The following is a 12,633-nucleotide window of genomic DNA, read 5'->3' as shown; positions in this document are numbered from 1 at the left end:
AAGGAGGCCCAAAATAAGTTAAGTCAAGAATGCTTTATTGTCATTTGTTCGGAAACGGAACAATGAAATTCTTACTTGCAGTAGCACAACTGATATGTAAAGATTGTACTCTATACAACCCATCAAAAAAAAAAAGAAAAAAGAAAAGAAATTAAATATAAGGGCGGAATGGTGGCACAGAGGTAAAGTTGCTGCCTTGCAGCGCCAGAGTCCACGGTTCGATCCTGACCACTAGTGCAGTCTGTACTGAATTTGTACGTATACCCCGGGATCGCATGGGTTATCTCCGGGTGCTCCAGTCTCCTCCCACATTCCAAAGACGTACAGGTTTGGAGGTTAATTGGCTTCGGAGGTAATTGTAAATTGCCCCTGGTGTGCAGTATAGTGCGGGGATCATGAGTCGGCGTGGACTCGGTGGGCCGAAGGGCCTGTTTCCGCTCTGTACCTTTAAAATATAAAACTAAACTCAAATATATTGGTGAACATAGAACATAATGGAGAGGATGTTTCCACTAGTGGGAGAGTCAAAGACAAGAGGTCATAGCCTCAGAATTAGAGGATGTTCTTTTAGGAAGGACATAAGGAGGAATTTCTTTAGTCAGAGAATGGTGAATCTGTGGAATTTCAGATTCAGATTTAATTTTAATTGAATTTATTGAGATACAAGGATATATTTAAAGCAGAGATAGATAGATTCTTGATTAGTGCAGGTGTCAGAGATTATGGGGAAGGCAGGAAAATGGGGTTAGGAGGGAGATAGATCAGCCATGATTGAATGGCGGAGTAGACTTGATGGGTTCAATGGCCTAATTCTGCACCTATTACTTCTGGTCTTATGATAGTAGAGAAAACAAAAAATAGGATCATGTTCAGTTTGGGTGGCTGTAACTAATGCGAGTGCCACAGGGATCAGATTGGCACCTCCACTGCTCGCAATTGACAAAAACTAATGAACATTTGGAGATCAATTGCGATATTGCATTACTCTGCAGCAATGCAGGCCTGCCAAGATGCTGCAGGAGGCCAGCAAGGAACTGCGTGAGTGAGACAAGGACATTGCAGATGGAATGCAATGTAGGAAAACGCAAAGTAATCTGCTTTACATAAAAGAATAGGATAAAAGATGGGATCTTGGGGTTCATAGAAACATAGAAAATAGGTGCAGTAGACCATTCGGCCTTCGAGCCAGCACCGCCATTCAATAAGATCATGGCTGATCATCCAAAATCAGTACCCCATTCCTGCTTTCTCCCCATATCCCTTGATTCCATTAGCCATAATAGCTATATCTAACTCTCTCTTGAAGACATCCAGTGAATTGGCCACCACTGCCTTCTGTGGCAGAGAATTCCACAGATTCACAACTCTGGGTGAAAAGGTTTTTGCTCATCTCAGTCCTAAATGGCATACCTCTCATTCTTAAACTGTGACCCCTGGTTCTGGACTCCCTCAACATTCGGGAACATTTTTCCTGCATCTAGTCTGTCCAATCCCTTAAGAATTTTATTTGTCCATGTCCATAGCACCCTGAAAGCAGCAACACAATTGGATAGAGTGGTAAAGTCAGCTAATGATACGCCTTCACAGGGTACAAAAGTCATGATGCAGCTATAAAGAACTGTGCAGATGCAGTTTTAATGATTGAGAGCCGCTGTCTGAAGAAAGCACAGAGAATTGCCAAGGACAAACTGCACCCCCTCCACGCACACCTGGATCTCCTGCCATCAGGCAAGAGATATCGAAGCATCAAAGCCCGGACTACGAGGCTGCTAAACAGCTTCCTACCACAGGCTGTGAGGCTGCTAAACAGTCACTCTGCACCCAGTCACTTGACTTGACTCTGCGGCTGGCACGGACACTTTAATACTGGCACTGGCCACTCAAATCAGCGGCCCCGGACATTTTTTATGATTGGTTTATTGAATTTTAACATTGTGTTTTTTTTTGTTTTTTTTACCTGCTTTTAACTATTTATACTGTTCCATCAGGAACTGGATTGTTTTTAGTGTTATTATGTGTGAAGTGTTTAAATTTCATGTGCGATGCTCCGCTATTCACTGGGAAACGTCTTTTCATTTTGCACTGTAACAACTGTTGCTTGCAAGATGACAATAAAGGTTGATTGATTGATTGATTGATTAAACCAAAAATAGACACAAAATGCTGGACTAACTCAGCGGGACAGTCAGCATCTCTGAAGAGAAGGAATGAGTTGCATTTCGTGTCTAAAGGGTCTCGACCCGAAACGTCACACATTCCTTCCCTCCAGAGATGCTGCCTGTCCCGCTGAGTTACTCCAGCATTTTATGTCTATCTGTGGTTAAACCATATTGGGAGTACTGCGTGCAGCTCTGGTTGTCCCATTACAGGGAGGATGTGGATGCTTTGCAAATGGTGCATAAATGGTTTATCAGAACGTCGACTGGATTAGTGGGTATTAGCTACTGGGAGAGGTCCGGATTGTTTTCTCTGGAACGCCAGACGTTGCGGGAAGACCTGATGGAAGAATATAAAACAATGAGGTGTATAGGTAGGAGAGAGAGAGTCAGAACCTTTCCCCCCCAAAAAAATCAAACACTAGAGGCATAACTTTAAGGTGAGAGGGGCAAAGTTTAAAGGAGGTATACAGGGCAAGTTTTACTTTTTGCCACAGAAGGCTGTGGAGGCCAAGTCAATAGATATATTTAAGGCAGAGACAGATAGATTCTTGAGGGTGGCGAGTGCCTAGACTGTGCTGCCAGGGTTGGTGGTCGAGTTGAATCAAGAATGTTTTATTTTCATATCCCGAAAACAGAATAATTAAGAGGCAAATATGATAGCAGCATTTGCTGACACTTTTGGATAGGCACGTATATATGGGGAACAAAGGGATTATGTGCAGGCAGGTAAGAGCTAGTTTTGGCATCATGTTATTGTGGGCTGAAGGGCTGGTCCCTTGTACTACTCCATGTTCCAATTTAAAAAAAAGTTTTTTATTTTAATGCCAAGACATTTAGAGTGTTGAGAGACTTAGTGTCCTTGTCTGCAAATAACTGAAGGTTAACCTACAGGGTACTGTAATTAGGAAGGAAAACAACGTTAGTTTTCCAAACTGAATAAGACTGCAGCTGCTGGAAATCTAAATTAACTGAAATGCTGGAAATACTCCGCAAATCAGGTAGCAGCTGTGGAAAGAGAAACAAGGTTAACATTTCATGTCAAAAATCTCTTCTAAAATTTGAACAGAGAGTAATCTCACCTTGGATCCCATGCGATCCAGCCTCTCAGAGCAGCCGACCATGTGGAACAGTGTCATATGCCTTGTTGAAATCCATGTATACAACATCTACATCCCTGCCCTTATCAACCTCGATGTGGGCCCCTGAACATCGGTGAGACCATGCGCAGACTCTGCTTTGCTGAATGCCCCACCCTGGCTGACCTCACGTTGCTCTCTTCTTCTCCCCACCCCCCCACCCCTGAAAGAAAAAGTATTTCAACAAGCTTTCAGCGCTAAAGACCCGGGTTCGATCCCAACTACGGGTGCTGCCTGTACGGAGTTTGTACGTTCTCCCCGATACTGCGTTGATTTTCTCCGAGATCTTCGGTTTCCTCCCACACTCCAAAGACGTACAGGTATGTAGGTTAATTGGCTTGGTGTAAGTGTAAATTGTCCCTAGTGCGTGTAGGATAGTGTTAATGTGCGGGGATGGCTGGTCGGCGCAGACTCCGTGGGCTGAAGGGCTTGTTTCCGCATTGTATCTCTAAACTAAACAAGCTTTACAGTTCACAACTATGGGCTTCTGTAGCTCACATCTCTGTTTCTATCCAACAATCTCCCTATCAGGGAACCCCGTCACCTACGGGCATTTGTTGCCAGCCGTGTTTCATCCAGCCCTCCTTCTCCCCCAGTTCTCTCCCCAGCCACCCCTCTGAATGGTCCTGACCCAAAACATCTCATCGATCTCGTCTGACGCCGCTGAGTTACTCCAGCGTTTTGTGTCTATCTTTGACCAACTAAGAACTCATTTTCAGATGGCCCAAATTAAAATTGCATTTGAATGCAATAAATAATTTATTTGGAGTCAGTGACATTCCCTAGTATTGAAGTCAGCAAATGGCACTGAACCCTATCCAAAACAATATTTTTACAGCTCACAACACATCATGAGAGCAGGCTCGATAATTGAACTTTAACTGCTGAGCAAGAAACTCAAATTACCCAAATAATCTTTCCAAACTAAACTCTCATGTCAACGTGTATTTAAACAACGTTTCATTAAAACCAAGCAGAAGTTGAAAACTGAAATTTGTTTGACTTAAAGGTATTAAAAGATTTTTTGAGCTTAAAAGTGAAACAGGAAATCTGCCAGAATGCTGCTTACCGCTGGCCATCAAGTTTACAGCAATTGCAGAGCCACCCAGTTACTTTAATATTGCACCTCATGCTCTTTTCGTGGAAAACTCCTGCAACCAAACTAAAGGTTGACCCCAGATTCAATGTTTGAAAAATTTACGCTGATATCCCCAGCATGACGGGGCGGCACGGTGGCACAGCGGTAGAGTTGCTGCCTTGCAGCACCAGAGACCCGGATTCGATCTGGACTATACGGTGTTTGTACGTTCTCCCCGTGACCTGCATGGGTTTTCTCCTGGTGTTCCGGTTTCCTCCCCCACTCCAAAGATGTACAAATTGGCATTATTAGAAATTCTCCCCAGTGTGCGTAGGATAGTGTTAATGTGCAGTAAATTCAAATCCATGTTCCTACCATTTCAAGCAGGGTGCAAGGGCACCAAATTCAAGTGCAGTTTCTTACCACTATGAACAGGGTGCAAGGTCACCGAATTCGTGCAGTTTCCAACCACTTCAAGCAGGTGCATGGCCACCGAATTCAAGTGCAGTTTCATATCACTTCCAGCAGGGCGCAAGGCCACCAAATTCAGTGCAATTTCATACCACTTCAAGCAGGATGCAAGGTCGCCAAATTCAAGTGCAGTTTCATTCCACTTCAAGCAGGGTCCAAGGCCACCAAATTCAAATGCATCTTCATACCATTTCATACAGGGTGAAACCTAGTGCCTTTCAACTTCAAGCAAAGCACCCAAAGCACCCAAGCCACCATTTGCAGTAAGTAGTGCCTTTCAACTTCAAGCCAAAGCACCCAAGCCACCATTTGCAGTAAGTAGTGCCTTTCAACTTCAAGCCAAAGCTCCCAAACCACCAGTGGCAGTAAGTGGTGCCTTTCAACCAAAGCTCCCAAGTCACCATTTGCAGTAAGTAATGCCTTTCAATGTGGATAAATGTGACGTTATCCATTTTGGTGGCGAAAACGGGAAAGCAGACTATTATCTAAATGGTGGCCGATTGGGAAAGGGGGAGATGCAGCGAGACCTGGGTGTCATGGTACACCAGTCATTGAAGGTAGGCATGCAGGTGCAGCAGGCAGTAAAGAAAGCGAATGGTATGTTAGCTTTCATTGCAAAAGGATTTGAGTATAGGAGCAGAGAGGTTCTACTGCAGTTGTACAGGGTCTTGGTGAGACCACACCTGGAGTATTGCGTACAGTTTTGGTCTCCAAATCTGAGGAAGGACATTATTGCCATAGAGGGAGTGCAGAGACGGCTCACCACACTGATTCCTGGGATGTCAGGACTGTCTTATGAAGAAAGACTGGATAGACTTGGTTTATACTCTCTAGAATTTAGGAGATTGAGAGGGGATCTTATTGAAATTTACAAAATTCTTAAGGGGTTGGACAGGCTAGATGCAGGAAGATTGTTCCCGATGTTGGGGAAGTCCAGGACAAGGGGGTCACAGCTTAAGGATAAGGGGGGAAATCCTTTAAAAAAAACCGAGATGAGAAGAACTTTTTTCACACAGAGAGTGGTGAATCTCTGGAACTCTCTGCCACAGAGGGTAGTTGAGGCCAGTTCATTGGCTATATTTAAGAGGGAGTTAGATGTGGCCCTTGTGGCTAAGTGGATCAGGGGGTATGGAGAGAAGGCAGGTACGGGATACTGAGTTGGATGATCAGCCATGATCATATTGAATGACGGTGCAGGCTCGAAGGGTCGAATGGCCTACTCCTGCACCTAATTTCTATGTTTCTATGTTTCAACTTCAAGCCAAAGCTCCCAAACAACCATTTGCAGGCAGTGCCTTTTTACTTCAAACAAACCATATTTTCATTTTTAAACCACATTAAGGGTACTCACTGTTGTGTAGACATTTGTTCAGTGTTATTCAGAGCTCAGAGAGACGTGACCCTTGGCTTCATCCATCTGAATGAGGCACACCACTTCCTGGTTTTATAGTCCCTCCCACTCCCTCCAGCAGGGGCAGCAGAGAGAATGGTGATTTTTAAAAAAACATTAATATCTCTCCGATTTGTCATCAATGGGAAAAATCCTCCGCACCCGTAAGGCTGAGAGGGGCTCTGAGCGAGGTGGCCAAAAAATGACGGCCGTAGGTGGCGGCGTTCTGTCAGAAATCGCAGCAGTGGGCCAAAAGCGGTCAAGATCAGAGATTTAGTAATATAGATATATATATTTGCTTTAATATATATTGAAAACAAATCAATAAATAATAGTGCAATAAATAAACATAAAAGGAAATTATTATCATGTATTTCTCAGCTAACATAAAACAAAGAAAAAAATAAGGCGATTAGTGTAAATGTCCTGTAAAGTAGTGCAGGCTCATTGGTATTGTCAGCAATTTTGGGCACCATATTTGAGGAAGGATGTGCTGGCCTTGGAGAGTCTCCAGAGGAGGTTTACAAGAATACCAGGAATGAGTGGGTTAACATATGATGAGCGTGTACTCGCTGGAGTTTGGGGGAACCTCATTGAAAAGTACCAAATAGTGAAAGTCTTGGATAGAGTGGATGTGGAGAGGATGTTTCCACTAGTGGGAGAGTTGAGGTCATAGCCTCAGAATTAAAGGACGCTCCTTTAAGAAGATTAGAGGAATTTCTTTAGTCAGAGGGTGGTGAGTCTGTGGAATTCCTTGCCACAGAAAGCTGTAGAGTCGAAGTCAATGGATATTTTTAAAGCAATGACAGATAGATTCTTGATTAGTACAGGTATCAGGGGTTATGTGGAGAGGGGAGGAAAATGGAGTTATGGGGGAGAGATAGATCAACCATGATTGAATGGCGGAATAGACTGGATGGGCCGAATGGCCTAATTCTGCTCCTATCATTTATGACCGAAACAAAACATTGAATACACAAGGTACAACCAGATTATACTTACTTCTTGGACTACTTGGGCTTCTCATTGCACCCCTTCCTTTTCCTTTTGGGGTGCACATGTCAGCAGTCAGATAATGATGGTCACTTTCATCCAATGCCAATCTTCTTTTTGCCTGTAGCAATGAAAAACAATCTAATGAGGGCGGTCATGGTGGCACAGTGGCAGAGTTGCTGCCTTACAGCGAATGCAGCGTCAGAGACCCGGGTTTGATCCCGACTGCGGGTGCTGTTTGTACGGAATGTGTACCTTCTCCCGTGCCAGCATGGGTTTTCCTCGTGTGCTCCGGTTTCCTCCCACCCTCCAAAGACTTACAGGCCTGTAGGTTAATTTGGCTTGGGTGAAAAAACATTATGGTAAAATCGTTCCAAGTGTGCAGCACAGTACTAATGTACGGGGATCGCAGACTCCGTGGGCCGAAGGGCCCGTTTCCACGCTGTATCTCTCAAAGGAGTGAGACCATCCCCAACACCTCTTGGCCAGTCTAAAGCCCCTGAAAAAGATGATTGAGGACTAGAGGGAATGCTGTGTACCTTGTTTCAGAAACATGGCATATCCCACGCTCCCCAAACACACACAGATCTCGATTTATCGCGTGGACTGGACAGAGCTATCAGCAAAAGGATGAGCTAGGTGGTGGTCTTATGATAAAGTTGGCAGTGTCTGCCCCTCGGTAAACCCTTTGTTGTGCTCAGACATGGCGGTCATGTTCAACGTCTGCAACTCAGCAACCCACCCCCTTCGCTGGAACATCTAGCAGTGAGGTGCCGCACCTTCTATCTCCCAAGGGAAATCACTTCCATCATCATGACTGCCGTCTACAACCCACCCCAGGCAGATGTTCGACTGACACTCGAATTATAAGCCATGGTCAACAAACACCAGGCAGCATGTTCCGATGCCTTCTACATCAATGCAGAGGAAGTAGTTCTATGGTTCAAAGGTTTCAAACGCCTTTTATTGTCACATGTACCAATTAAGGTACAATGATAGTCGTATTACCATACAGCCATACTTTCAAAAAAAGCAACAAGACACACAACTACATAAGTTAACATGAACAACCACCACAGCAGATTCCCCACATTCCTCACTGTGATGGAAGGCAATTAAGTCTAATCTTCTTCCCTCATTTTTCTCCCGCAATCGAACAATCTGTCGAGGCGATCGAAGCTCCCGCGGATTGGAGCTCCCAATGTCCATCTCTAATGTTCCCGATGTTGGGCGAGTCCAGAACCAGGGGCCACAGTATAAGAATAAGGGGTAAGCCATTTATAACGGAGATGAGGAAACACTTTTTCACACAGAGAGTTGTGAGTTCTCTGCCTCAGAGGGCGGTGGAGGCAGATTCTCTGGATACTTGCAAGAGAGAGCTAGATAGGGCTTAAAGATAGCGGCGTCAGGGGATATGGGGAGAAAGCAGGAACGAGGTACTGATTGGGGATGATCAGCCAGGATCATATTGAATGGCGGTGCTGGCTACTCCTGCACCTATTGTCTATAACCAAAGACCGCAAGCTCCACAATGTTAAAGTCCACAGGCTCCCGCAGTTGGAGCTCCAGAAGTCGGTCTCCAGCAAAGACCTCCAGCTCCTCGATGTTAGGCCACAGTGTTGACGGAGATGCGATCCGGACAAAATCGGAATTCGTCGAGGCGAGAGATTTAAAAAATGTTTCCCCCAAACTCCTCCTCCCCCCCCCCCCCCCCCCACATAGAACAAGCTAAAGAACACTAAAAACATACATTTAACAGAGAAGGAAGGGACAGACAGATAGTTGACGAGGCAGCCATTCCTGCAGCCACCCGGTGGTTTTAGTTGAGGCAAGGTACATGGATAGGATAGACTTGGAGGGATATGGGCCAAACGCGGGTAGGCGGGCCGAGTGTAGATGGGACATGTTGGGCCGAAGGGCCTGTTTCCACTCTGCCCGACTATAACTGTGACTTCCATAAGGCTGGCTGGGTGAGGACTCTTCCAAGGTTCCATTAGCACATCCCCTGCAGTGCCACTGGATCAAACACAACAACTGATGCACCATGAGAGACTCCTCTCACGGCAAACTTCACCCTTGCTCCGGAAACATTTAGATCACCTGGCTCTGCTCCTTTATCGTGCATATAAGCAGCGACTGAAGAGAGCAGAGCTGGTCAGGGGATGCAGAACGAGTGGCCAGGAAGGTGGCACAGGAGCCCAAAAACCATTATCTGCACATTCCAGAACAGCCTCCGCCCATCAACCAGCAGGTTTTTGAAGCACCAAACACAAAATTAACCACAACCCCACCTCAGCACAGAACCACTATAGACTGTGCACGACTACGGTTGCTCTGCATAATATGGATTTTTGTACCGTCATGGCCGAGTTTACTTAGAATAACTGACATATTACATCATTTGTCCTTTTTGTCCTTTTGGCTCTAATGTCCATTTAAATCATCACCAGGTAAGATTTTCATTGATCCGGTTTTTAACCAGACCATATGCCAATAAGCCCTCTTGTAGGTAGACAAAGTTCTGGAGTAACTCAACGGGTCATGCAGCATCTCTGGAGAGAAAGGATAGGTGACGATTCATGTCGCTTCTGAAGAAGGGCCCCGAATTGAAACATCACCTATCCTGAATCTCCAGAGATGCTGCCTGACCTGCTGAGTTACTCCAGCACTTTGTCTATCTTTGGAATAAATCAGCATCTGCAGTTGTTTGGTTCCACAAACCCTCTTGGAAAAACTCCAAAATGCACAATGACATCAACAGGAACAAGATTAAACTTCACAAAGATAGACACAAAATGCTGGATAAGCTCTGTGGGACAGGCGCTCTTTTGGGTCGAGATCATTTCCATTTAAGGTTAAGAAGGGTCTCGACCTGAAACATCACCCATGGCTTCTCTCCAGAGATGCTGCCTGTCCCGCTGAATTACACCATCATTTTGTGTCTATCTCCAATTTAAACCAGCATATGCAGTTCCTTTCTAAACAAGGTTGACTTTCAAAGGAATACCATGTAGCTCAAACTTGGTGGTAAAATCTGAGAATTGCACAATTCCAATCAAACTCGAAACCAGTTATTATATAACTATATGGGCTACATGACGATTCATGTCGCTTTTGAAGAAGGGCCCCGAATTGAAACATCACCTATCCTGAATCTCCAGAGATGCTGCCTGACCTGCTGAGTTACTCCAGCACTTTGTCTATCTTTGGAATATCCTACGTTGTTCCGCACAGACTTGTAGGGCCGAGATGGCCTGTTTCCGTGCTGCAATTGTTATATGGTTATATGGTTACAGTTTGAGAATTAAAGAGCTCAAACATTCAGGTAATGAGAACAAACCAAGGTGGAGGTAAACTCGAATGGCCTGTTGTGCACCACTATCACTGGCGATGGATTGTGAACAGGACAGTCAACCTGCATTAATACACTGGATTCTTCAAGTAAATAACTAATTACTGCATTTCTTCTCAGGCAATGAACATTACAAGTGCAGATCTATATGTTTTTGTTCAATCTAATTAACCATAAACATCTTAATCTGCAAATAAAACCTTGGGACAAGAATAATTACTGATTGGATATCGTCACAGCACCTGGAATCACTTTAATTAATTGTAAACCAGCTCATTTTCCAAAATGTGATTGTATTCAAGTAAGCTAAAACACAATGGCTTCATTGCCACAGACGGCTGTGAAGGCCAAGTCCGTGGATCTTTTTATGGCAGAGATAGATAGATTCTTGATTAGTACAGGTGTCAGAGGTTATGGGGAGAAGGCAGGAGAATAGGATTCAGAGGGAAAGATAGATCAGCCACGATTGAATGGAGTAGTGGGCTTGATGGGCCAAATGGCCTAATTATGCTCCTGTCACCTATGAAGTAATATGATCACATGAAGACAGACACAACAAGCTGGAGTAACTCAGCGGGTCAGGCAGCATCTCTGGAGAAAATGAATAGGTGATGTTTGCTGTTGAGACCCTTCTACCTGCCTGTTTTCTGTCTGTCTTCCGTTTATACCAGCAACTGCAGTTCGTCCCTACAAATAATTATAGCATTACTTAATATGGTCAAACAAAACCATTCAAATAGACGCCACAAGGAACTGCAGATGCTGGAATCTTGCATTGACCACAAAGTGCTGGAGTAACTCAGCAGGTCAGGCAGCATCTCTGGAAGACTCTGCATGTGAAGAAGGGACCCGACCTAAAACATTGCCTTTCTATGTCCGTTTTAGTTTAGTTTAGAGATACAGTGGGGAAACCGACCCTTCGACCCACCGAGTCCAAGCCAACCAGCGATCCCCACACATTAGCACTATCCTACATAAACTAAGAACAATTTACAATTTTACCGAAGCCATTTAAGCTACAAACATGGACGTCATTGGAGTGTGGGAGGTAACTGGAGCTCCCAGAGAAAATAAACGCAGGTCACTGGGAAAACGTACAAACTCCGTACAGACAGCATCCATAGTCAGGATCGAACCCGGCTCTCTGGCATTGTATGGCAGCAACTCTACCGCTGCTGCATCACCATGTCTTGCAGCGATGTTGCCTAACCCGCAGTTACTTTGCCACTGTATTCCTTCAAATAGGGGCTTGGAAGTGGAGAAAGATAGGACAAATGATGAAGCAAAATGAAAAGCTAAGTTTCTTGCTGCGACATAATTGTGCCTCAATAGAAACGGTCATAAGGTCACGTGATACGAGCAGAATTAGGCCATTCTGCCCATTAGGTCTACTAAGCCATTCAATGATGGCTGATCTATCTCTCCCTCCCAACCCCATTCTCCTGCTTTCTCCCCGCAACTCATGACACCTGTACTAATCAAGAATCTATCTATCTCTGCTTTAAAAATACCACTGACTTGGCATCCAGCCTTCTGTGGCAAAGAATTCCACAGGTTCACCACCCTCTGACTAAAGAAATTCCTTCTCATCTCCTTCCTAAAGGAACATCCTTCGATTCTGAGGCTATGACCTGTAGTCCTGGACTCTCCCACTAGTGGAAACATCCTCTCCACATCCACTCCATCTATGCCTTTCACTATTCTGTATGTTTCAATGATACCCCCCTCATTCTTCTAAACTCCAGCGAGTACAGGCCCAGTGCCTGTAGGTTAACCTACTAATTCCTGGGATCGTTCTTGTAAACCTCCTCTGGACCTTCTCCAGAGCCAGCACATCCTTCCTCAGATATGGTGCCCAAAAGTGCTCACAATATTCCAAATGCGGTCTTATAGAGCCTCAACATTACATTCCTGTTTTTGTATACAAGCCCTCTTGAAATAAATGTTAGCATTAAGTTTACTTTCTTTACTGCCGATTCGACTTGCAGATTAACTTCTTTGGAATCCTGCATCAGCAGTCCTGAAGCCAGACTGAGTGTTAAGGGGCATGGGCC

The 12,633-nt window shown here is 44.7% G+C and overlaps 1 protein-coding gene across 2 annotated transcripts in view; it reads right to left on the bottom strand.

Moving 5' to 3' along the window:
- Positions 1 to 12,633, bottom strand: part of LOC129708798 (transcription factor E2F3-like) — a 48,277-nt gene that overhangs the window by 15,986 nt on the left and 19,658 nt on the right. For both annotated transcript variants that reach the window (XM_055654793.1, XM_055654784.1), the window contains exon 2: positions 7,237 to 7,348. In XM_055654793.1, the coding sequence (XP_055510768.1) occupies positions 7,237 to 7,348 (112 nt within the window). The remainder of the gene's footprint in view (positions 1 to 7,236; positions 7,349 to 12,633) is intronic.

Source organism: Leucoraja erinacea, chromosome 2 (genome assembly GCF_028641065.1).
Source record: "Leucoraja erinacea ecotype New England chromosome 2, Leri_hhj_1, whole genome shotgun sequence".
In the NCBI taxonomy this organism is placed as follows: domain Eukaryota; kingdom Metazoa; phylum Chordata; class Chondrichthyes; order Rajiformes; family Rajidae; genus Leucoraja; species Leucoraja erinaceus.
The sequence above is the reverse complement of the archived record's forward strand: the minus strand, read 5'-3'. Positions and strand labels throughout refer to the sequence as shown.